Source organism: Balaenoptera musculus, chromosome 2 (genome assembly GCF_009873245.2).
Source record: "Balaenoptera musculus isolate JJ_BM4_2016_0621 chromosome 2, mBalMus1.pri.v3, whole genome shotgun sequence".
In the NCBI taxonomy this organism is placed as follows: domain Eukaryota; kingdom Metazoa; phylum Chordata; class Mammalia; order Artiodactyla; family Balaenopteridae; genus Balaenoptera; species Balaenoptera musculus.
Window position 1 is genome coordinate 60,166,180 of NC_045786.1, and position 24,887 is coordinate 60,191,066.

Sequence of the window (24,887 nt, forward strand, 5' to 3'; positions counted from 1 at the left end):
GGAGCATCTTTTGTCCTAATGAGGCAACTGTTGGTGGGCTCCTGGATAGCATCAGGATGGGGGCTGGTCACCAGAAAGACTAAGCCACAATTAGAAGCTTGGAACCTTCAGCCACACCTCCCATCTTACGGGGAAGGGAGAGATCGCATTAATAGTTGATCACGCCTACATGATGATGCGTCCATAAAAATACCTGAACTACTGGTTTAGAGAGCTTCTGCGTTGAACACATCTCCTTACCAGAAGGGTGGCAAACCCCAGCTCTACAAGGACAGAAGCTCCTGCGCTCAGAACCCAGACCTCGCCCTATGTATCTCTTCAACTGTCCATTCATCTGAATCCTTTATCATCTCCTTTATTATATAATAAGCCAGTAAATGTGTTTCTCTGAGTTCTGGAAGCCATTCTAGCAAATTATTGAACCTAAGGAGGGGGTAGTGGGAACCCCGATTTATAGAGGTGCAGGTGATGACATGACACCCGGACTTGTAATTGGCCTCTGAAGTGGAGGCAATCTTGTGGGACTGAGTGCTTACTTAACCTGTGGGATCTGACCCTAACTCCAGGTAGATAGTGTCAGAACTAAATTGAATGACACCCAGCTGGTATCAGAAAATTGATTAGTGTGGGGAAAAAAACTCCACGTCTGGTAACAGAAATGTCCTGTGTGACTAGTAAAGGGGAAACACGAGAGGTTTTCCTTATACTGCCCTAAAAGGGGTAGCCATGGGGGGGCAGGGGGGAGGGTTACGGGTAAGTAGTTTCTAAGGGGACACAAACATAGATCCCTACCATTCCCCCACTTCAGGACATTTCCTGAAAAAATGTTGAGCTGGACCCTAAGAAAAGTGGATGAGGGAAATAGTAAAATATTTCCTAAATGCTTATCACCTGCTTGGTACTATGTTAGTGCCAGAAATACAACAGTGAGCAAAACAGATGCTACTTCTGCCCTCGTGGAGATTACAATCTGGTGGGAGGGACAGACATAAATAACCACCTTTACAAGTGTGTAATTACAACCTGCAATAGGTATTATGAGGGAAAAGCACAGGGTAATAGAAGAGCTTACCTTGTGGGGGAGGAGTGCTCTAATCTATGGTGAAGAGAGACCACTCCTGAGCAAGGGGCCTGTAGGCCTAGATTTGAAAGATAAGCAGGTGTTAACTAGGGGTTGAGGAGGGCATGGGCTAAAAGCATACCAGGAAGAGGGAAAGGCCAGTACAAAGGCCCTGAGGCAGGGAGGAACAAGGGAAGTTTGAGGAACTGAAAAGCCACTAGGAGGGCTAGAATGCACAGCGGTGTGGGACGTGGTGGTGGGGTAGGCACAAGAAGGAATGGGAAGGATTGATAGGTGGGGCACAGATCTTGCAGGTCCTAGAGGCCAAACGAAGAATTTGGGCCTTCATGGAAAATAACTGAAGGATTTTAAACAGAAAGTTCCGTAGTAATTTTGCCCCCTTTGAATGGATCTCTAGTTACAACATGAACAACAATAGACCAATTAGCAGCCCTGTACTTGTCCAGGGTAAGGGATGACAGTGGCTGGATTCAGAGGCCGCAGAAATATACAAAGATATGAATAAATAACGTGGGTTTGCGGAGAGTGAATCAGCCATCTCCCCCATGCTTGATGGCTCTACTGCGGAACTCCCTCATTCACTTAATAAACGCTAGGTTAATCCCAGCTCAGGCCCTAAACCTGTCTGGGCTCAGGGATCCTCATCCCTAAAACGATAAAACTTGACATCCGGGAGCAAGGCCTAAGAGAGGCAGGGCTCAGCTAGTGTGGGGGACAGGGGCACGGTCGGTTCTTCCGAAAAGAACCTCTCTGCTCGGCTCCTACCACCAGAACCCTTTCCTAGCTTGGCGAAGTCCTCTCGAGTCAGGAACTCCATTCCCCGCTCCCGCCGTTGGCTCGAACTTCTGTCCCCTGCCTGAACCAGTGCGTACTTCCCAAACTTGCCCTCCAAGAAAGCAAAAGGGTTAAGTTTCCAGCTCCACTTTGGGGAGTTCCCAATACCATGTTGGAACCTATCTGACCGAGAGGCAGTTGGCAACGGCTCCAGCCCCTCCTCTGTCTCCCAAATCCCTCGGGGCCTCCCCAACCCGTGAAGCACAGGCACAACGAAAAAGCCAATAGAAGCGGAACGCCCTCCAGCAGCTCCACAGTGGGTTGGGCAGGAGGGCGGAGCGGACTTCTGTGATGTCACATGACCACGCCCCTCTGAGAGGACGCTGCGCCTGCGCCAGAACGGCTGCCTCGCTCCCGGAAGTGGAGGGTCTACACGCAGAGTGCCGCTGGGTCTGGGTGCCCGGAGGCAGAAGCGCTCTCGGAGCTTCCCCGTCGGTCCCCGACCGCCATGTCGTCTTTCGACACCAACCCCTTCGCGGACCCAGTGGACGTAAACCCCTTCCAGGTAGAGCCCTCATCTTACAGCGCTGTCTAGTGCCAAAGGCCGCCGCCCGGGCCTCTTCGCCAGAGCCGGGAGACGTGGCGTAGGAGGGACGGGCCGTCTGCCCAATGGGAGAGCGGGCTTTGAGGGCTGGCCTATCGTAGCGTCTGGGGGGCGGGACTAGCAGCAGGTGGAATAGCGGACGGGGCGGGGTGCTGTACTCCGGGAAGAGGTGGGACTGTCGAGCTCCCGGGACGTAGCCCCTCTAACTGGATACTGCTGGGGAAGGGGACTGGCGCATACACGATCAGGGAGACCCCCAGCTTCAGGGAGAGAAGCGACTTTACCTGAAGGGGAAGTGTGGCTACCACATCCCGCAGTCTTGGAGAGACACCAGCCTTGAGTCACTTTAGGAGAGGGGGTGACAGCAACATAATGAGGAGGTGGAACCCTCTAGTGGGACGGAGAAATGTGAGAAGATCCCAAGAACACCACCCCCCCGCAACATACACACAGCCAACTAGTCTATAAGGTATAGGAGAGCCCCTGAAATTTGTCAGGAAAGGAAGGCTGGTAACCCAAGCTGAAATACGGCCTTGATAACAATTTCACACCTTGGCCATGGATCTAGTTTGGACTGGGTTTTGGCTAGATGAGAGAGCCCAGGTTAGGGAGGGAGGATAAGTGAGGAGCCTCCGAGGGTCTTGAAGTGCAAGGAATGTTGGTCTGATGGTCCTGTGTATGGTGGCAGGGTAGTTGAGATGCACTGACCTATGAGCTGGCCTGACCTTTTGAACAATCGACCGGAGGAAGAAAGAGACTTCCTGTTTAAAGCCAAAACTCTTCTGCCTTTGAGCTAAGAGCACAAGGGTATTCTTTTCCATGATGAAGGATTGGAACTCCTGTTAGCTCCAAAGTTCCTATGCCTCTTGTTTCATGTCTACTCAAAACCAGTTCTAGGGAAGCTTGCTTGTGCTGACTGGTGATTTATGAGCCCTGAGCTTTCTGCTTTGTCAGGATGTCACCAGGCACATGAACTCATCCTGCTTGTACTTTATTTTGGTCATTGGCAACTTTAAGTTTCCTGCAGGTGTAGGGGAAGTTCTTGGAGGGGTCCTTCCTGCAACTCACAGCATGAACTTTCCCACCTTGAATCCCTTCAGGGGTTAGACAAACACGAAGGAGACTAGAATGAATGTCTGAGAGTAAAAATTTTGTCTCTTTCTTGGTCTCAAGGTGACTTAGCCACTGGGAGCCCTCAAGGCAAATTTTGATAGCTTTGTAACCTCAGGAAATTCCTGACATTCCTCATGTAGCTTAATGCTTCTTAAACTATTTGGAGGACTATATCTCTTATGTAATGCAGTCATCTCTATTTGAGTAAAGAAAGAACATTTGCATTTTTTTCTTCTGCCAGTGTCTTCAGGTAACTGTTTTGCTTTAGTTATAAAAGTTCTGTATGATACTGGAGTTTGAGTTTTAGTAAGGATCTAGTAGCCTTTTGGTATGTGTGCTGTGTAATGATGTGCCTTTTTCTTTCTTCCTTTTTTTTTTTTTTTGTCCTGTCAAAATCAGAAATAAAATGTCTGCTGCCATCTGACAGAGGCAGTCAGCTGTCCAAAGATGCAGAGAGCTTGTCCTTAGTGCTAGCAGTGGGACAAATAGTTGGCCTAAACTCTGCCCTGTATAAATAGCAGCTTGAAAGTCTTAAACCATATCTCCAACCCCAGAAATGATTGTGCAAACTGTGGTAGAAGTAACTTCTGCATTCAAGCAAGACAGTCTGTCCATCAGGCAGCCCCAGGATATGGCAGGACAGGAAGCAGCTGTGGTCCTGTAAAGAGCAATAGCTGGAGGGGAAGCCTGTGTGGGAAGAAGAGACCTGGCTGGCTGCGATTCTGCTCCTCCTGACCCTGGGCTGGGTTTTTCCTCTTGGCGCACAGCTGTGTGGGGAGAAAGAGCTTTGGGTGTGAGGCCCCAGATCTCCTTCTTCTGGAGAGCTGCTCTCCCTCTCCTTGTGATGGTAGTGTCTGCTTTCCTGACTGCCAGAGCTGGGACATTGGGAGGGTGCAGCCCTTGGGTGACTGGGTGTGAACCCAGCTTAATTTACCTAGGGTGTTGGCACAGAGCTCAGGAGAGAGCAGGTGGAGAGGAGATAGGCTCAGAAACTGTCACACCTAGCCGGCCTTCAGAGCAGAGTCTTTTTTTTTTCCTCCGTGGTGGTTTACAAAAATATACTTAGTGTTCGGGAGTCCATGGTTGACTTTTAGAGCTGGAACATCCTCAGAAATCTCTTCTAACCCCTTCAGTTTAGAGATGAGGAAACCAAGAACCCAGGGAGGATGGGACATACCAGAGTCACCAGCTAATTTGAAGCAGGAAGGGACTCAGATCCAGGTCTCATTCTCAGGACAGTGCTGTTTTAAAGGTTTTAAACTGCCTTGGCGTTATTGAGGCCAACAAATTAATATTAGGTAAGCTTTTTTGTTGTTGTTCAGTGGATGGCGCTGGAATAATATGGATTGTATTGTGCTTTTTAAGATGGTACTGTAATGCAGCATGTGTTCTGAGTAATACCAGTCCTGAAAGGTGCTCAGGGTTCTGTGGTCCAGTAAGTTTAGGAATCATTTTTCTTGAAAGTTGACCAGGCTTTTTAGTTTGTTAAAGGCTCCGAGAAATGCTACAATAAAGATGTTTGCTCAACTTTGTTTGACCCAGCCTTTCTCAAAGTTATTCAACCACAGGATCCTTTTTCTGCTAACTCTTGTAATATCCCCTGAAGCTCCTGGTGTGCCTTTAAGTTGACTTCCTTATAAATGTTCTTTAGGTATACCCTACTCTCATCCCCACCCCGAACTGTGGGCATGGGTTTTTATGATCCCCTCCTTGTGTATAGTTATAGTGGGATTATTAGAAAACTTCCTGCACAGTAACACTGTGAGTGGAAAGTTGTCACAAGAGTGCAGAAGAGGTTTTACCAAACTCCTAGGAGGAAGCAGGAAACTGCAAGCCAAGTGTGGCTGATTTCCCAACCTCCACTGGCACTCCCTAATCCCTCTGTGAATTATGGCACATCTGCTTTGTACCATCTGGGTATGCAGGTCCTTCTTTCCAGCATGTCTGTTGCCAAAATTTTCTCAGGAAGTCTTGGGTGATGAAGAGGTTGAGGGCTACAGGTAGGCATTGTACTCCCCGTTTTCTTTTTCAGCAGTCCACTAACAAGCAGCTCACCCAGGCAAATGCCTGGGCTGCTTTCCTACTTGGCGTATCTGCCAGGTTACCCCAGGCAGTCGGCATTGATCTCAAGGAGGGGGAGTGGACTAGCTGGTGGTGCTGAACAGAGAAAGCCTTTCAGCGTTCATGAGTTGCCAAATCACACCATATCACTTTCACACGTTGCCTCCTTGCAGTTAAAAGATAATCTCAGTGGTGTGGCTGCTTCCAAGGATTTAAAACGTTTCTCTCCTGTGGGAGGAGAAAGTGGTGGCAGAAACGTGATTTGGGTGTGAACAGAGTTACATGAAGTTCCCTGCACAGACACTGAGGGCTTTGTCACTTCCCAGAGAGGGTGGGCTCCAGCTTGACTGTACCTTTGGGAATTCTCAAAACCACCAGTTGGACCTGGTAGAACTTTCCTGTGGAACAGGAGCATTGTCTCGAGAAATTTGAAAATGGCAAGGTTCATATAGTTTAACTGATCCCAGACAGCTGCCCAGATGGGGGCAGGGGGTGAGAGAGGTGTCCTTGACTTTATGGTTGGCGCCTGGAGCCAGGCTGGGTGTTTGAAAGCACTAGGCCAGAGACACAGCTGAACTTTGACCCTACACTATTAAGTTTTCTTTGGAGCCACTTGGTGTAGGATGATCCTGGGTTCAGAGAAATGGTAATATTTAACCAGGACAAACAAGGGGTACCTGCTGCTTCTTCAAGAAAAGAGTGCCGTGCACATTAATTAGCAAGGTGTGACCCGTCCAGCAGTGCTCCTTTGAGATGCTGACATGTTTTTGCACATAACTGAGCCACTGCTGCTCCAAGATCCTGTGCAGGTGACCAAGATAAATGGGCACATGGCCTGTCAGAGCTTGTAATCTGGCAGGAGAGCTAAGAAATGCTCACTGATCATGACAGCATGCCGTGGTGCGTAAAGGGCAGTCAAAACTTGCCAAAAGGATCTGTGAGGGATCTGAGGAGGAACGAGGCAGAGTCTCGTGGTAGGAAGGGCTTGAGCTGAGAGCAGAAAGCCTGGCATATGGTAAGAGAAGGTATCTCTGGTGAAGGAGCGCCAAGAACTTAAAGTCGCTTCCACGCACTGTCACCCCCGCAGCCCCAGGCGCCTCCTAACTCTTGGATCCTGTGGTCTCTCTGGGAGCCATGGGCCCACGATATGTCTGCTGCTTGTGATGCACAGGCTCGTTTGGCCAGTCTCTCTTGAAATTATCTCTGTCCTTGGCCTCTTTACACTGGTAACTCTCACCTCCTTCCGTCTGTTTTGTCTTCCTGTCTCATACCTTTAAGGGTGTCCTGGAGTTCTGTCCTTGACTTTGTTCTCACTGTATACCTTTCCAAGTAAGTCCTCCCACTTTTATGGCTTCAGAATAGCATCTGCATACCAGCGGTCCCAGATCTAGAACTCTAGCCCTCACCCTTCTCCTGAGCTTCAAACCAGTACTTCCAACTCTCACCTGGACATTTCTACCCATTCCACCCAGATGCATTTTTTTTAAATTAATTAATTAATTTTATTTATTTTTTGGCTGTGTTGGGTCTTTGTTGCTGCGTGCTGGCTTTCTCTAGTTGCGGTGAGCAGGGACTACTCTTCATTGCAGTGCGTGGGCTTCTCCTTGTGGTGGCTTCTAGGTACGTGGGCTTCAGTATTTGTGGCACATGGGCTCAGTAGTTGTGGCGCATGGGCTCAGTTGCTCCGCAGCATGTGGGATCTTCCCGGACCAGGGCTCAAACCTGTGTCCCCTGCATTGGCAGGTGGATTCTTAACCACTGCGCCACCAGGGAAGTCCCGAGATACATTTTATACGTCTCTCCAGTGCGACTCAGTACTTTCTCAGATCCTCTCCCCACTCCCACACACCTGCTCCTGAAAATCCTTTTCCTCTTCTCCCATGACCGCCTTGCTCAGTGCCACCCTCCCCTCCCCTCCCCTCCCCGTCTTGTCCTGCAGTAACTCCATACTTCGACCATCCCGGGGAGTGGCTGAGCCTGTGCCATCTACCTGAGAAGGGTCTCTGGAGCCCGTACCCTCTTCTCCATCTCCAGAGTCATCCCTTAGTTCAGGCCTTATTATCACCCACATGGATTCTTGTGTCCCAGCCAGTCTTCCCACCATCCTCCTTCCCCACGCATCACACTCTCCTCACTGCTGGTAGAGGTGATCACTGCTCACAATCTCTAGTTGTCCACGTTGCCCACAGGGTGAAGTCTGAACCCCTGCAGTCCGGCCTAACCTCTTCTCCTAGGCTGGGTCCCTGGTGCTCCTCTCTCTTTATACGCACTTCGCCCCACTGCCTCCAGAACCTTCTCCCTGAACACACGCAAGCTCTTTTTAAAGATGCTGTGTCTTTGCAAATGCTGTTCTTCTCTCCCTCTTTAGTGCTTGCTAAATTTCTTTCCTCTCTCAAGATCCAGCTCAGATGCCACCTCAGTGAAGCCTTCCCTGAGTCTCCAGACAGCTTCCTCACTCCCTCCTCTGCGAGCCTATTGCACTTGCCCGCACCTTGTTCAGCATTGATCACGTGCTGTCACTTCTTACCCTGGCTTCTGTTGTGTTCTCTGTGCTATTTGCTTCTTGGGGGCAGGAACCAAGGCCTTTTCTTGGTGCCCTTGCCCTGTGCTGGTGTGGAATGGTTTGTGTAGGGAGTAAACAGACTGAGGTGGAAGGAGATGGCGGGGGCTCCGTTTGATTGAGGACAGGCTGTGCCGAGAGGAGAGCTGGTGCCAGGTCAGGGAGGGCCTCAACGCCAGGCCAGGGACTTAGACTCACTTTTTTGGGTGCTTCTGTACGTCACTGCTGTGGCAGGGAGGGAGGCCCCAAGGTGCGTGTTGCTTATTTGGTGGGTTCTCAGGCTCTCTCTCTTTTTTTTTTTTTAATTAATTAATTAATTTATTTATGGCTGTGTTGGGTCTTCGTTTCTGTGCGAGGGCTTTCTCCAGTTGCGGCAAGTGGGGGCCACTCTTCATCACGGTGCGCGGGCCTCTCACTATCACGCCTCTCTTGTTGCGGAGCACAGGCTCCAGGCGCGCAGGCTCAGTAATTGTGGCTCACGGGCCCAGTTGCTCCACGGCATGTGGGATCTTCCCAGACCAGGGCTCGAACCCGTGTCCCCTGCATTGGCAGGCAGATTCTCAACCACTGCGCCACCAGGGAAGCCCCCCTCAGGCTTTCTTTTTAAAAATAAGTGTGTACGTGGTGTACGTGTGTGTTTAACATAAACATAACATAATCCCATTATAGAAAATTTGTAAAACAAAGTAAATCATCCATATTTCTACCAGTCTTTTGCAACCATTGTTATTTTGATGTGTTTTCTATATGAGTACTTCTGACAGAATCGTCATTTGATATTCATATAACCAAGCCTTTTCTTTATTGCTGCCCTGTGTTCATAGCTGTGATTTTTTTTTTTTTTTTTTTTTTGCAGCTCTATAACTTTATTGGACAATCAGCCGTTAGTTCTCATCCACATTAACTGTCTGTAGGTTTTTGAAAGTGGTGACAGGTACATAGGTAACCAACGTATAGAGCTTGTTTGGTGAATCTTCATCTTCATTCCGTTTTCTGGACAACCGCACATGGATACGGTATGGGACATTCCTTATTCCTTTGGCCCAGACAGCTTTGTTGAGCCTGGTGTCAATGCGTACGTCTGGAGTTCCCATCTCCTTCATGGCAAATTTCCGTATTTCTTTGAGTGCCCGAGGGGCACGCTTCTTGAAACCCACTCCATGGATGCGCTTGTGAATGTTGATGGTGTATTCTCTGGTCACCACCTCGTTGATGGCGGACCGGCCCTTCTTCTTCTCGCCGCCCTTCTTTGCGGGAGCCATCTCGCCCGGCCGAGGTTAGAAAGGAAGACCGGGAGGGATTGTCCATAGCTGTGATTTTTAGTGGCTGTTTAGGCCATTGAGGGAATGTGCACCAAAATGTACTTGTGCTCGCTGTCACTGGATATTTAAGTCATTCCCTGCTTTTTTCCCCCGGTTGTAAATACTGGTGCAATGAATACATTTGCAGATACAGATTTTTACATATTTTCATCATGTTTCCTTTGGATGGCTTCTCAGGCTCTGGCTCACAGAGTGCCAAGGTTAACTGTGGCTCTTTGTACGCCTGGGACCCAGCCAGCCGATCTGGGGATGACTGCCCCTTCTTGTTCTATGACACACAGCCTTGTCGCTGAAGCAAATAGGACTTCACAGAGGTTCCAAAGTATTGGTGACTCTCTGCCTCCCGGAGAAAATGGCCGAGTTTCTTTTAGTCCATGAGGTATTTATTTAATGTGTTTATTCGGAGCCTGAAATAAATCTTACATTGGGAGCCTGGGTGGAGTGTAGGGTGGGAAAGCAAGGAAGAGTCACAGTAAACTCGAGCACAGCCAGGACCTGGGAGATGCATGGAAAGGGGTTGCCAAACTAGTGAAAGCAAGTGTGTTTTTCAAGCCCCTTCCCCGGCAGAGTTGCAGCCTAGCTGTGCTGCCTCTTTTTCTCAGTCCCTCACACCCCAGCTCCACGGAGTGTTCCTTTGCCCTGCAGCTGTGGTGGCCTGAGCTTACCGACTGGGCCTTTGCTCCCCTTCCTCCCCTCCTCTTGGAACCGTGCCTTTCTCCAAGCCCGCCTGGGCCTACTCTCCCCTCCCCTCCCCTCCCCTCCTGTTTTTACTCTCGTGCTGTGTGCACGTGTCTCAGCTACCAGATTTTGGTCTCCAGAAGGGCAAGAGCTGCGTCCTTTTCCTCTTGGTGTGTCCCTCACAATGTTTGTGACTGTTTGCTGAATGAAAAGAACTGAGATCAGGAGCGTTCTGTTTGTTATAAATTCAGTAAAGGGCATTAAGCAGTTTGAGTCCTTTGGGCACTGAGGGAGTGTCAGGTTACTTCTTTGTAGTTGAAACTTAGCTTTTACCATGCTTTTAAATAACTACTTGACCCACTTATGAGCCAGCTGATGCTGGGTGAGTGGGAAGGAAGGTTGCTGCTGTTGACTTCTTACTTGTGACTTGGAGTAAAATCTGAGGGTCCTCATTCAGGCCAGTTAGTGTGGTCCTTACTTGTAAGATTCTCTGCCTGCGTCCTACCAGGGGTGTTCGCCAGGAAACACTGCTCTGAAGTCCGGGAATAAAGAGCCGAGCAGAAGCAGTCGTCCCAGTCACTCACGGTGCCCTTGTCAGCATCCCTCGACCCCTCAACCCCACGTTGACTGAACACCTTCTGTTGGTCAGCCCCCAAGCCAGGCTTTGGGGACGCACTGCCCACTCAGGTTTACCACTCGTGTCTTTGGAGACAGACAGACTTGGATTCAAAATTGGGCTCAGGGACTTCCCTGGTGGCGCAGTGGTTAAGAATCCGCCTGCCGATGCAGGGGGCACGGGTTCGAGCACTGGTCCGGGAAGATCCCACATGCTGTGGAACAACTAAGCCCGTGCGCCACAACTACTGAGCCTGCGCTCTAGAGCCCTCGAGCCACAACTACTGAGCCCACGGGCCGCAACTACTGAATCCCGCACACCCTAGAGCCCGTGCTCCACAACAAGAGAAGCCACTGCAATGAGAAGCCCGCGCACCGCAACAAAGAGTAGCCCCCGCTTGCTGCAACTAGAGAAAGCCCCAATGCGACCATAACTAACTAACTAACTAACTAACTAACTAACTGACTAACTAACTAACAAAAACAAAATCTGGCTCAGCCACTACAGTCCCTGAGGTCTTGGATGAGCTACTTCCCCTCTCTGAGCTGGGGCTTTCTTCATCTGCATACTCCTCCCTCACAGGATGGTTGTGAGGTTGAATGAGGAGGTGCGTTGTAGCTTTTCTCAGCCAGTGCTGCTCAGCTGAGCTGTGGAACACAGAAGCTGAGTGGAGCTAGTGTTTACTCCATTCTCCCAAGGATGGAACATAACCAGGACTGTTCTAGATGCGCAGGAGAGAAGTCAAGTCATTGCAGACAGTGGATGCCTTGGGGCAGTGGGGCTTAATTCTGTCGAGGAACCAGGTTGAAAAAGAACCTGGTAGAACCTTCTTTTCTGGTGGCTTGACACAGTGGCCAGTTCTGGGATGACTAGAATTCCACAGTAGCATCGCTGTGTGATGAGCCTGGCACATGGTAGACACTCAGTAAACGTCTGCTCCCTTGTCTGTCCCTCTTCTTCCCTCCCTTTCTCACCAGGCCTCAGCCTCTCTTGAAGCCATATACATCTTTCAGAAAGAGCCTAGGTCTCCTCAGGTGGAAAGTACCCGTGTCTCCCAGAGTGTTCCAGGCTCCTTTTCCCAGGCAAGGTGCTTCTGGGCCCCAGGGCTGCTGCTGTGATGCAAGTGGCCCTCCCCTTCTGTGTGCCCTAGCATTTGGGCAGTACCTCCCGGAGAAAGCAGAGGAGGGCCTACAGCATCTAGCACTTACTCTCAGACATTACCTGAGCTTCTGCTTGCATCAGGCTCTCTTCACCAAGCACTAGGAAGCCAGAAATATGAACTAGATCCAGAAACACCTGGCTGCAGAGTTTATAGCCTGCTAGAGGAGACAGGATTTGTTTGTGGTGAGCCTGGTGAGGGTCCAGGGCCAGTTTTTTTAAGATTTTAGAGAAAGGAGGAGGGATCACTATGGATAGGGTAGTCAGTCCCCCTGCCTCCCAGAATCCTCTTCTGGCTGACCTTGGTAAAGGAAATGACGTCTCTTCGTGGCTCTGGAGGCTGCCTGTTAAACATGCGTACCACAGCCAGGCATGTACGCTGGCTCCTGAAACTGCTGCCAGAGCTGCCCTGCTGTCCTTGTCCTGTAGTGACAGACTCAAGTTCCTTGGACAGTGGATCTGATTTCAGTGACTTCAGCTCACTTTCTCTGCTGTGGCTTGATGTCTGCAGAGTCTGAAAGGGGAACAGATACTGAGCCCCAGATCTTTCATGCAGGAAGGCAGCTCAGTAATTCTGGGAGAAATCTGCTAGATGTTCAGCCAACAAATAACCTCAAGGCCAGTTCCTCCAACTTCAGGTGGCCTCTCAAGCCTCACCCTTGTCACTTTGTCCAAGTTGTAGGAGCCACCAGGCAGGGATGGTGTCCAGCAGAAAGGACACAGCCACACTGCCTCTTTGCAGAGGAGACTGGGTGAGGTGCAGAGGACAAGGACCATCCAGAGACGGGAAGTGAGTTGGGGCTGGGCTAGGCCCTGGGGCCCTGCAGACACAGGCTCACCTTCTAGGAGCTGATGGCCTTGGTAGGAAGTTAGTGTGTGTGAAAAAGGCACGTTTGGTGCTGACCCCTGGCTCTGTAAATGTTCAGAATAGCGAGCCAGCTCCCATTTTGAGACGTAGGACAAGTACTGCACTGTGGCGAATATCCGTTTCCACATCTAAAAATTGAGGGGTGGTTCTCTGAGGATCTGTCTATTGTTAACATTGTGTTTAAGAATCCAATCTATGGAGGCTTCCTGCTGGAGGGGAAGCTGGGCATGAAGGACAGGAGCATCCGGACCAGTAGTGAGGGACTAGGGGTGAGGTGTACAGACAGGGGAGCCTAGGTGAGGCCTTATAACGGGGACCTTGGCAGAGTCTGGTGGCAGCTGTTTCCCCCAGAGGCATCTCTGTCCAGCTGGACCTGAGTCCCATACTATTTTGTATGGGGAAGGGGAGGGAGTGTACAGGAGCTCTGTTGGGTGAGGGGCAGGATGAAGACAGCCCAGCCTCAGGCCAGCACGGAAGCTGCTCTGGTGGAGAGGGTGGTGGAGATCCCTGCGTGAGGCCCTCAGCATGAAGGGTTGGCCTCGGCAGAGATCAGATGGGAAAGGGAAGATTGAAAACTTGGGAAAAGGCTGTGTTCTGAGGACATTTTTGCATTTTCTGAAAAGAATCTGGAAAAAAAAACCCCAAAACAATTTCTTGGCTTTTCATCTGAGTCCTTCATATCTGTATTCCTAGCAAGTGTGCATGATTTAATAAAATTAGCACTGGCAGCCAGCAGCATGTTTTTGTTCCAGAATCTTAAACTGTCCTTTAAAAAATAAGAGGAATAAATGTTTTCTGTAAAATAATAAATAAAACAGTACAGAGAGGTTAGAAAGTGAAAAGTACGTATCCATCCCCGCCACCTCATTTACCCGCCTTGCCCGCCTGCTTCCCCTCCAAAAAACAAAACAAACCCTCCCTGGAGGTGAATACTATAAACCATTTTAAATTTCTCTTTTTTTTTTTTTTTTTTTTGGATCTTCGTTTCTGTGCGAGGGCTTTCTCTAGTTGTGGCAAGCGGGGGCCACTCTTCATCGCGGTGCGTGGGCTTCTCACTATCGCGGCCTCTTTTGTTGCGGAGCACAGGCTCCAGACGCGCAGGCTCAGTAATTGTGGCTCACGGGCCCATTTGCTCCGCAGCATGTGGGAACTTCCTGCACCAAGGCTCGAACCCGTGTTCCCTGCATTGGCAGGCACATTCTCAACCACTGTGCCACCAGGGAAGCCCTCTCTTTTTTTTTTTTGGCTGTGCTGCGTGGCTTGTGGGATCTTAGTTCCCCGATCTTAGTTCACTGGCTTGAACCCGGGCCCCAGCAGTGAAAGCACCAACTCCCAACCACTGGAGCTCCAGGGAATTCTCTAACCATTTTGAATTTCTAAAGGGCACTAATAGGAACATGTGTGGTGTCTATTCGCACGCCTCAGAGTGTAGACCTTGCTCTGGGTCTCTTCCGGGAAGTCATCTGGGCTGAACTGCTCCGTTTCCAGAAAGGGAGAAGCGATTGCAGCTGTGGTGTGGCAGGGGCTGGGCACAGGAGCCTTCGGGAGAGGCTTTCCAGGGCACTAGGAAGGGCCATCAGCAACCTCACTTCAGCCAGGTGTCCCTGGGAGGGGCCGAGAGATGGTGATCTCCCCCTTCCTCACCAAGGTTCTCCCTTTTCCCTAGCGTCTAATGGCTCTTTTTCACCTTCTCAGGATCCCTCTGTGACCCAGCTGACCAGTGCGCCACAAGGAGGCCTGGCTGAATTCAACCCCTTCTCTGAGGTTGGTGAGCATGCCCTCTTTCTGAGTCCTTGGGTCCTCTGGGTGGTGCTGGCATCTCTGGGGTAAGGAGACTTGGCAGAGACAGAAACAGAAAAGCTGCAGTCCTCAAAGGGACAGTCGTAATGTGAACTCAGCGGGGTGGGGTAAGGATGAGGAACTCATCCATTCTCCCCTTGGGATCCATGATCTGGGCGCCTCCCGGAACAGGGCCAGGCAATGCTGGGGAGCTCTGGATCCAGCAAGGGTCTGGGTTAAGCATCACATCACCCAGAGCCTGAGGCTCATTGGCCAAGAAGCTGCGGAAGGAGGCCCAGGGCAGGCCCAGAGGGAGTGCCCGTCACAGGCAGGGGCATATCACTCACCCTGCTGTGGGTTTGTCCCCACATGGCCAACTAGTGGAGGCCCACTCACCTCCCTCCTCTGATCTGCCCCATGCAGACAAATGCAGCGACAACGGTTCCTGTCACACAGCTCCCTGGGCCCTCGCAGCCGGCAGTTCTCCAGCCCTCAGTGGAGCCAACACAGCCAACCCCCCAGGTACTGTTGACAAGATCCCTCTGACCGCTCCTTTCTAGAAAGGGACACACCCAGACCAGTAGCTGAGCCCTGAGATTGAGGGGTGGGCAGAGGGCTTTCATCCCTGGCTCCCCTTTCAGGGCCCTCTGGATCATCTCTTGGAAGTTGGTCACTTGCAGATGGAGAGTCTGCTCTGCTAACCTATATCCTCTCCCCCCACCCTACTTCCACCACCCAAAATAAGCTCTACTCACCAGGCCAGGGTCCTTGGTGTCAGAGAGAGCATTTGCCTCTTTTGTGCCATTCCACATCCTCCTTGGGCCTTTGGTTTGTTCTCTCTTACGCAGGGCCCAGAATCTCTCTTCTCTCCCTCTCTCCCTCTCTCTCTCTCCTCCTCCTTTTTTTTTTAACCTCATTTATTCCTGCCCACCTTCCTGTTTTCCTTTGTCCGTTCACCAAATACTGTGAATCTGTCTGCTTTGTGCCCGACACTCCCCTCCATGCCTCACTGCCCTACCCCACGTTCCTCACTGCCCCCGGTGAGCATGGCCCACAGTGGAGTTGTATGTTGCAGCTCCTGCTTAGACAGGCCAGCAAGTTCCTGCCTACCAGATTCCTGGCAGTGAGCAAGCTCTCAGAGAGGCAGATGCTACTAGGAGGAGATAGTATTCTCAGAGACAGCTACATGCGAAACCTTCCGAAGGTAGGCAAAGTATAGATGAGCAAGAGTGAGGGCAAGGCCCCTGGAGCCTGCCCAAGCTGGGCTGTGGACTCTAGTGGGCCCCAGGCTGCTCCTACCGTCTGACTGGACTTGCTCTGAACGTTCTGCCCTGCCTGGGCTCCTGAGCCCCACCCATGGCCCTAGAACCCTGTGGAGGTGAGGCAAGGCTTAGAGGCAGGGGTGACTTTCCTGTTCGGCTGGGTGGTGGGCCGTAGGGACCTAGTCCTACTCAGCTGATGTTGCAGACTTGGGAGAGGAGGCTAAGCCCCTCCACGTGGTCTCGGGTGGTCAATTCTTCCGCCCCCACTGCCTGAAGTTTACCTCCTGAAGGCAGCCTTAGCTCTTTGGAGAACGCCTTTTGGAGAGAGAGAGAGCGCGCACGGGCGCAGCTACGTATGTACAGGTATGCCTGCCTTGTTATCCTGTGAGATGACCTGTTTGATACCTACTCCCTAAAGAGGACTGTAGACTTCAGGAGGAACCAGGTTCCAACAGGAGGAGCAGGGCCCTGGGCTGGAACACCGGACCCAAGCCCAGCTGTATTCAGCCTCACGTGTAGTCTCCTAGCTGCCTCACTCAGAGGCCCGGCTCTGCCTGGAGAGGGATAAAGCTTGGACTCTTCATGCCATGAAAGCCAGGCGAAGCAGGGCCAAGCCTAAAGGGCTGTCCTGGGTTATACTGGGTAACAGTTCAGGTGGACCTCTGGGCAGCTCCTGGGGGTGGGGCGGGGGGTGCTTAAACATAGATCCCCGAGGCTCTGGGTACCCAAGGCTGCGCTCAAGTATCTCCCTTCCCCTCGCACTGCTGGCAGGTTTGCACTGTTTCCCCTTCACATACACACACATACACACCCCCGCCTCACCCACCCACCCACCCACACTCTTCAAGTGAGGTTGGGTCTCTGGGTTTCTGGCTGTAGGTTAGTTTCTAGTGAGGTCTTTTTCCCTTTGCCATTACTCCAGAAATCACTTTAACTGAACTTTGCCTGGACTCCAATATGGGAAATAACCCTAACCCTAACTCAAGCTCAGGGATGAAGGGGAGAGAAGAGCCCTGGTAATGGCTAAGGAGCCAGAGGTGGTATAGAGGCGGTAGGGGGCAGGTCACCTTGGCCTCTCTACGGTGGTCTCAGGTACCCAAGACACCCTGGGGCTAGGATTGTGGGCTCTCCCTGCATGGGGGCAAGGCCCCTCTGACTTCTGCTCATGCTGACACTGTCTCACTGTCTCTTGTGTCTGGCCCCCCGCCACCTCCTCTGTTCCCTCCAGGCTGTGGCCTCTGCAGCCCAGGCGAGTCTCCTCCGGCAGCAGGAAGAACTGGACAGGAAAGCAGCTGAGCTGGAACGCAAGGAGCGGGAGCTGCAGAACACTGTGGCCAGCTTACACAGTAAGGGAGGCTGCCGTGCTTGGCTTAGGGAGTTCCCCGAGCCCTCTTGTTCTGGGGCAGCCTCGGAGCTTTGCTGAGCTCTTGTTCATCTTAGAATGGCGTTGGCCCTGGGGAATACCAAGTAAGGTGGAGGTCAGGAGACTTGCCATGTAGTCCTAATGGATATAGATTATTTCTGCACTCCTTCCCAGCTCTAGAATTCTTAGATAGAGTGGGGGCACTGGTCCCAGGACTCCTTACTCATGATGATGACCCTTTGCGCTTATGGTCTGGTTGTTACTGAAAATAATCACTTAGGCTGTTGAGCTCTGTGTTTCCCAGTACATTTGGGGTCCATTATCTTTGAGTGAGCTCATGGGTGTTTGTGTCCCATCACCCTTTTCCCATCCCACTCCGTATCCGTAGACCCCGAGCCCCGCCTGCTGGCGCCGCTCTGGGAGCCCTGGTTTGGCCCATGAACGAGGCCGGTGTGTGCATTCCGCCAAGCTGCTGCTGAGGCTGGGCTCACCTCCTCACCTCTTTCCACACAGTGAGAGAGAACAACTGGCCGCCCCTGCCCATGTGGTGCCCTGTCAAGCCCTGCTTCTATCAGGATTTCTCCACAGAGATCCCTGCCGACTACCAGCGGATATGCAAGATGCTCTACTATCTCTGGATGTGTGAGTCCCGCTCCTGCCCCTTTGAGCTCCAGGGTGAGATGGGCTGTGACTCGAGAGCCCTGTCTCTGCTCTGGCTGCTCCTCCCTGGCGGGCTCCAGCCTTTCTCAGTGCTGGGCTGGGCTGGGGGGTGCCTTCTGCCCACATAATTGGCCTTCTACAGTCTGCTGCCTGTCCTAGGAACCTCCCCTCAAGGGCCAGTCCAGACCATGGATCAGGTAGGGTGGGACTAGCTGGAGGCTTCTGAGTTCCTGCAGAGCTCACTGCGCTAAAGGACCCTCCTGAGGTGAAGGCCTCCCCTCCCCACAGTCCCCTCAGCTCCTAAGAGTGAGGATAAAAGACTTCCTGTAGCTCCATTGTGGGCTGTGCAGGACCAGGGGAAAGAGTTGCTGAGAGAAAGACTTCAGTCCCCAAGGGTCAGCCCTTGGGTCTGCATCTGCCCCTACACTGCCACTCCTCAGATACCTAGGCTGTCCCTTCGTCTCTTAGGAACTTGGTTTGGTCCTTGGTTTTAAGGTCGCAGAAAACCGGGATTTGGGAGCTAACCCTGCCAGTGTACAGACCGAGGTCCTCTAGTATTTCTGCAGCTGCCCTCATAGCCTGGACTTCATTTCCTCTGCAGGGGGTGGTTTGCCTTGTTGGGGAAGCCTTCAGTCACCTTGGTACAAGCCTCTCTCTCTCTCCCCTCTCCTTCCCCAGTGCATTCAGTGACTCTGTTTCTGAACCTGCTTGCCTGCCTGGCCTGGTTCTTAGTCGACACCTCCAGGGGAGTAGACTTTGGCCTCTCGATCTTGTGGTTTGTGATCTTCACCCCCTGTGCCTTCCTTTGTTGGTACCGACCCATCTACAAGGCTTTTAGGTGAGTGGGGCTGGGGCAAGGGGTGAGTGTATGGCTGGCATCCCCGGTTGCAGGCCACGGGCCATAAGCCCTGGGGCCCCATCCCAGTCTTAGAGCAGAATGGATTGGTGGGGAAATTCACTTTCCCATTTCCACCCATAGTGAGAGCAGACAGGAAAGCTGTTTTCCTCAGTTGTACCTGAAGTCTGCTCTGGGCCCTGTCCTTGGACTAGACACAGGAGACCTAGAGAGGAAATCAGGAGCCTTACTTGCCATCCCCCTGCTCCCAGTTTGTCTGGTTCGGTGGGATTTTAGTCACTGGGAAGAGGGTGTGCTTCTCTGATAGAAGTGGGACTTCTCTGATAGTCAGACAGAGTCTGACAGAGTCGGATAAGCTCTCAGTGGCTTACCCCTCCATGCTCATTTCTGCTCCTCCCCCACCTCCCCAATGACTCTTGAGCATCGCTGAGTGCCAGTATTTGACCGGTTGACCTAGAGTCGATTCTGTGGACATGAATGAATCCACCTCACACCCCCCTAGGGCTTTTAGAATTGTGCCTCAGAGTTGATGCTTTCAGGACAGAGAGCCCAGCAGGCCCCTGGAAGAGGGGGCGGGGCAAGTGGCTGAACCCTCCCATGCACTCAGCAGGTAAAACCTGCACTCTCACTGTATTCTAGCCCTCCAGGACACCGAGATGGAAGTACTCAAAACACCAGTTTTGTCTGATATTCCCTACTCCCCAAATACCTTTTCTTCCGCCCAGGACTGCAGTTTTATTATAAAAGATTTATCATTTTTATAACAGGCTTAGATTTTCTTCCCTGTTATAATGCAAATAAGTACTCCAGGAAATGGACTGTTAGGCTGTTTACATTGTCCTTGGGGTGAGCAACTTTATTAGTTCTTTGAGGAAGGAGTCCAGCACTGACCCCTTAAATTGGAAGGCAGTGGAAGGCAAGCCCTTTCTGATTACGGTGGTGAGTGCCTGTGTCCTTATGGACAGCGTGGCTGGCCCACTGGAGCTCTTTCTACTAGCATCCTACCTCGTGGCTCCTAGTGAGGAAGGTGTCATAGCAAGTGAGGAAGGCTGAGGAATGAGCCCCAAACCCTCTTGTGACTTCTCATTTCCCCCTCTCTCCACAGGTCCGACAACTCTTTCAGCTTCTTCGTGTTCTTCTTTGTATTTTTTTGTCAAATAGGGATCTACATCATCCAGTTGGTCGGCATCCCTAGCTTGGGGGACAGGTGAGAGCTGGGGCAGCACAGAGGGAGTTGTGCCCTGTTTCTCTGCTCCTAGAAAGCCCCTGCAGATGACCCATCTTCCACATGGCAGGGAGAGGGGACGGTGGGTCAGCTGGGGTCTGCCTTCGTGCCCCCGTCCACTTCTTCACTGGTAACCTACACTCACTGTCTTGCCTTGCTCACCACTTTCTGGGGCATTGTGAGTGGATTTGGCCTGAATCCTAGGCTACCAGGGCTGTGTCCTGCCCTGGGTGGCCTCCTCTTCCTTTTCTCCTGCCATGCCCTCCTAGAGGCTGGTGCTACTCTCACAGGCCCCAGACAAGCCGAGGTTTGGGCAGCTGCTGATGGGTGTCCTGGCCTTTGCAACCTGTGAACTGTGACTTTTTCCAGAGGCCCTGTCATCTCAGGAGATGGAGCCCTTGCCCCTCGTGGATCGGCTCCTTCTGGCTGCTCTCCTTGAGCACAGCTGGCTTGAGTGCCCTGGCTACTGCAGTCTTCAGCTCAGAATTAGTCTCAGAAAGAAAAGCCGATGGCTGATGTTTTCCTTTCTGCTCCAGTGCACAGGGAACATTACAGAAAGGTCAGGCTGGCACTTGGCTGAAAGCCTGAGCCTGGAAGGGCTGTACTATTTTGGTCCCCTCCCTCCAGTGGAGCTGGCAAGTCCAGAGTGGTGGGGAGGGGTGACTCAGCTCGCACTAGGAGCAAGTGCACGCTGCCCTCCTCCCACCCCTCTTCCTTCTCACCTTGCTGTTTCTAATCTGGCCCCTTTTCTCTTTGACTGGTGACCCAGTTTCATTACTCATTACCCTAAGTGAGGTCCTGGTAAAAGGCTGTGATTAATAACTGCTGTTTATACCCCGGACTGGGAGCCAGAAGGCTTGAGTTCTGGTCCTGGCTCAGCCCCTCACTGCCCTGCCTGGATGAGCTCTGCAGCCTCCAGCCTCCCAGTGCCTTTCTCATCTCACCTCAGAATCCCCCCGATTGGGTGGATATAATCCCCCCTCCCTTTTTTGTTATTGATTGTAAAATACACATAACATAAAATTTATCATTTTATTTACCACTTAAACCATTTTAAAATGTACAATTCAGTGGCATTTAGTACATTCACAGTGTTGTGCAAACATCACCACTGTCTAGTTTCAGAACATTTGTTTCACCCCATAAGGAAACTCCATGCCCATTAAGCAGTCATTCCTCATTCCCTCGTTCCCTTGTTCCCTGAGCCCCTGGCAACCATTGAACTGCTTTCTGTCTCTCTGGATTTGCCTATTCTGAACATCTCATATAAACGGAATCATACAACATGTGGCTTTTTTGTGCCTGGCTTCTTTCACTTAGCATAATGTTTTCAAGGTTCATGTTATTACTTCATTCCATTTTATGGCTCAATAATGTTCCATTGTTTTTGGAGATACTGCATTTTGTTTATCCACTCATCGCTTGATAAACATTTGGGTTTCCGCCTTTTTGCTGTTGTGAATAGTGCTGCTGTGAACATTTGTGTACAGGTTTTTGAGTACCTGTTTTCAGTTCTTTTGGGTATGTATCCAGGGGTGGAATTGCTGGGTCATATGGTAATTCTGTGTGTAATTTATTGAGGAACTGCCAAACTGTTTCCCGCAGAGGCTGAACCATTTCACGTTCCCAATAGCAATGTATGAGAGTTCTGGCCCCTCCATATCCTCACCAGCACTTGTTATTTTCCTCTTTTTTTTTCCTTTTTTCTATTATAGCCAATCGAGAAGTGTGGTAATTCATTGTGGTTTTGATTGCTGTTTCCTGAATGATTGTGATGTTGGCCATCTTTTATATGCTTGTTTGGCCATTTGTATATTTTCTTTGGAGAAATGTCTATTCATATCGTTTGCTAATTTAGTAATTGGGTTGTCTATTGTTGAGTTCTTTATATATTCAGCATTGTAGCTGCTTATCAGATATAAATTTTTTCCTTTCTGTGTGTTTTTCACTCTTGATAGTATCCTTTGATGTACAAAGGTTTTAAATTTTGATGAAATCCAATAGTTTAGTTATTATTAGGTTTGAGTTAATTTTTGTATGTGGTCGAAGTAGGGTCCCCCTTCATTGTTTTGCATGTGGATATCCAGTTGTCCCTGCACCATTTGTTGAAGAGGCCATTTTTTCCCCATTCAGTGGTCTTGGCACACTTGTCAAAAATCAGTTGACGATTGGGATTTCCCTGGCAGTCCAGTGGTTGGGACTCCACGCTTCCGGGGAACTAAGATCTCACATGCCACGCGGCCAAAAAAAAAAAAAAATCAGTTGACAATAATACATAGGTTTGTTTCTGGACTCTCAATTCTATTCCATTGATCTATACATCTGTCCTGATGCCAGTACCGTACTGTCTTGATAGCTATAGCTTTGTAGTAAGTTTTTAAATCAGAAAATGTGAGGACATCCCCTTTATTGATGAGGACACTGGGGCTCAGGAAGGAGACATGACTGGCTGGAGGCAGAGGGGCTGTCCCTGAGCTGCAGTGGGAGGAGCTGAGGTGAGGGGATGAATGTAGTGGGTTGGCCAGTGGTCCTCCTTCCCAGAGGGAGGGCCCTCAGGAGTGAGCAGCCAGGCTTTCCATGTCCCCCTAACCCCCAGAGCAGCAGGAAAAGGCTCTACCCAGGGCTATTCCTGACTGTGAAAGCAGCAGCCACATCCTCCCTTCCAGACCTCACATGGCCCAAAGATTCCCAATGGGCAGTGTGGGGCCTGATGGCCTTCACAGAGGCCTGGCCTCTCACAGGCCAAGGGTTTCTGGCCCACAGGGCTCTGTGCTGCAGGGAGATGCCTGGGCAGTGTTCAGCACACAGTGGCCATTTGGAGAAGAGCCCCTCACGGGGAGCTCTGGGGCCCAATCCCACTACACCCCCTCCGGCCTCTTCCTCTCTTGCAGTGGTTGGATCGCAGCCCTGTCTATACTGAAGCAAGACTTGGCTGTGTCGATTATCATGATGGTGGTGGCTGGCTTCTTCACCCTCTGTGCCGTGCTCGCTCTCTTCCTCCTGAAGCGGGTGAGTGGTGGGTGCTGGGCCAGCTGCAAACCCAAGGAAGCAGGCACCTCTCTCCTGCCTTCTCCATGGGGGTGTTCATCACTACAGCAGTTGGGCCTCCTGGGTCCTCAAAGGTCCAGCAGCTTCCTCCAGGGTTCTGGGTGAGAGGTCAGGCAGGCTGGGGTTTGTGGTGGCTCCCTTGGGAATATAACCTGGATGACTTGGTTCCTGGTGGCCCACAAGGCGGGGCTTTTCTCACCACAGCCTCTTTCCGCAGGTGCACTCCCTGTACCGCCGGACGGGGGCCAGCTTCCAGCAGGCCCAAGAGGAGTTTTCCCAGGGCATCTTCAGTAACAGGACCTTCCGCAGCGCCGCCTCATCTGCTGCCCGAGGAGCCTTCCAGGGGAATTAGTCCTCCTGACTCTCTTCCTCTGCCCTGGCCTTTTCTCTCACCTGCCTTCTGAGCTGCACTTTCCGTGGGTGCCTTAAGCAGTGGTTATGCCCAGCACAGACCTGGGGAGGGTCTTGCCCGTGGCTCTTCCTCCTTCCTCAGCAACCAGCTCTCCCTTCCACCTGAGGAAAGTGGAGGGAGGGACGGGGACTGTTTTTTACACAAGAGGAAAAAAAACAGCTGTCTTTCCTTCTCTGGTGGTGGTTTGGTAGGATTTTTTTGTCTCTCTGGAAGCAGCGGGACTGAAGTTCTCTTCTCCCTACACACATACACACACATGTACTCACACACATACAGACACACATGTAAACAATTGGGGTCACTGGCTGCCCTGGGCCCACCCCAGCTGGAGTTTTATTTCTGCTGGAGTCCTGAGATTCCACTCTTTCCCCAGCAGGCCTGGCCTGAATCTGGTGTCACAGACCCAGCCTGTGGCTCCCACAGTCCTGCCCTTCTTTCCTGCCCAGGCTTGGGTAGCCTCCTAAGGGCTCCCCTTTAGATGAGCTTCAGTCTGAGCTCTGTTGCTCAGATCACTGGGGTGGTCTCCGGGCTTCCAGAGCCTCTGGCCTGGTTGCCCCAGCCTCTTTCCTGCCTCATGTTTCTCACAAACAGTTGCATAGCCCTTTAGGCCCCCTGCACCCTCCCAGTGTGCCCTCTGGGGCCCTTCCCTCTTTAGACTTACTGAATGTGCAATGGGGTTGGTAGGGATTTGCGAATTGAGAGGGATAGAGGACGCCGACCCAAAGTTGTCTTGGCCAGCCTTTGGCTGTCTTCTAGGAAGGTGGGTTTGACTGTTTGGTTTTGGTTTATTTGGTCCTGCCTGATTTGATTTCTTCTCTTCCGGAGAGATAGCTGCCTTTTCCCTTGGCCTCAGACTCTACCCCACCCCTGCCCCTCACCATCAGCAATATCTAGCTTGTATGACTCATAGGGAGGGCAGGGGGAATCAGTTCAGAACTGCATCCTTCAGGCCACCTTTCTGAGGGTTCCAGACTAATCCTCTAGGGTTCTCCCATACTCCCAAGTAGAGTCTAGGTCACCTTCCACTAGTCCTGGGGATTCCCAAGGAGGTGTGTCACTGTGATGGGTGCTTAGGAGTTCACGGTTAAAACCTGTACCCTGTCCTCCAGAGGCGGTAGGAGTTGGTGGGTGGACTGAGGGGACTTCTCAAAAAGCTGGCCAGCCTGCTACCCAGAGACAGCCCTCAGGCTGCCAGCTTACACAGCCCCAGAGCCACTGAATGATAATGGTAGTGACCAAGGTTTTGTAAACTCCTTTCTGGTATGTTTTTCTCTGTGTACAAATGTATATTATGTCTCAATTTTGTCCTTAAATAAAAACAAGACATTTTCAGACAATACTGGTCCTCGGGCTTCCCTGGTGGCGCAGTGGTTGGGAGTGCGCCTGCCAATGCGGGGGACACGGGTTTGTGCCCTGGTCCGGGAGGATCCCACATGCGGAGCAACTG

General features: G+C 51.4%; 2 protein-coding genes across 3 annotated transcripts; one reads left to right on the top strand and one right to left on the bottom strand.

The window, feature by feature from the left end:
• The first annotated feature begins 2,243 nt into the window (after positions 1–2,243).
• On the top strand, positions 2,244–24,777 carry SCAMP2 (secretory carrier membrane protein 2). 2 transcript variants are annotated; one of them, XM_036843665.1, is made up of 10 exons: positions 2,249–2,420; positions 12,650–12,757; positions 14,531–14,599; positions 15,038–15,136; positions 17,105–17,222; positions 17,753–17,881; positions 18,578–18,737; positions 19,861–19,962; positions 22,872–22,989; positions 23,246–24,777. In XM_036843665.1, exons 1-10 carry the CDS (start codon positions 2,364–2,366, stop codon positions 23,378–23,380), a joined length of 1,095 nt encoding a protein of 364 aa, XP_036699560.1. In that variant the 5' UTR covers positions 2,249–2,363; the 3' UTR covers positions 23,381–24,777. The 2 variants fall into 2 exon arrangements, with proteins under 2 accessions (XP_036699561.1, XP_036699560.1); XM_036843666.1 differs by lacking the exon at positions 12,650–12,757 and having other exon boundaries at positions 2,244–2,420.
• On the bottom strand, positions 9,024–9,502 carry LOC118890609 (60S ribosomal protein L31-like). Its single transcript, XM_036843672.1, has one exon. The coding sequence runs from the start codon at positions 9,453–9,455 to the stop codon at positions 9,078–9,080; it is 378 nt and encodes a 125-aa protein (XP_036699567.1). The 5' UTR covers positions 9,456–9,502; the 3' UTR covers positions 9,024–9,077.
• Positions 24,778–24,887: the final 110 nt, after the last annotated feature.

What these genes read in the sequence shown, in the direction of transcription:
- LOC118890609 (XM_036843672.1), bottom strand. Translation starts at nt 9,455, where the DNA reads ATGGCTCCCGCAAAGAAGGGCGGCGAGAAGAAGAAGGGCCGGTCCGCC.
- SCAMP2 (XM_036843665.1), top strand. Translation starts at nt 2,364, where the DNA reads ATGTCGTCTTTCGACACCAACCCCTTCGCGGACCCAGTGGACGTAAAC. An exon ending in GGACCATCCAGAGACGGGAA is followed by an intron (nt 12,758 to 14,530) that starts GTGAGTTGGGGC and finishes TCACCTTCTCAG; the next exon opens with GATCCCTCTGTGACCCAGCT. An exon ending in AATTCAACCCCTTCTCTGAG is followed by an intron (nt 14,600 to 15,037) that starts GTTGGTGAGCAT and finishes TGCCCCATGCAG; the next exon opens with ACAAATGCAGCGACAACGGT.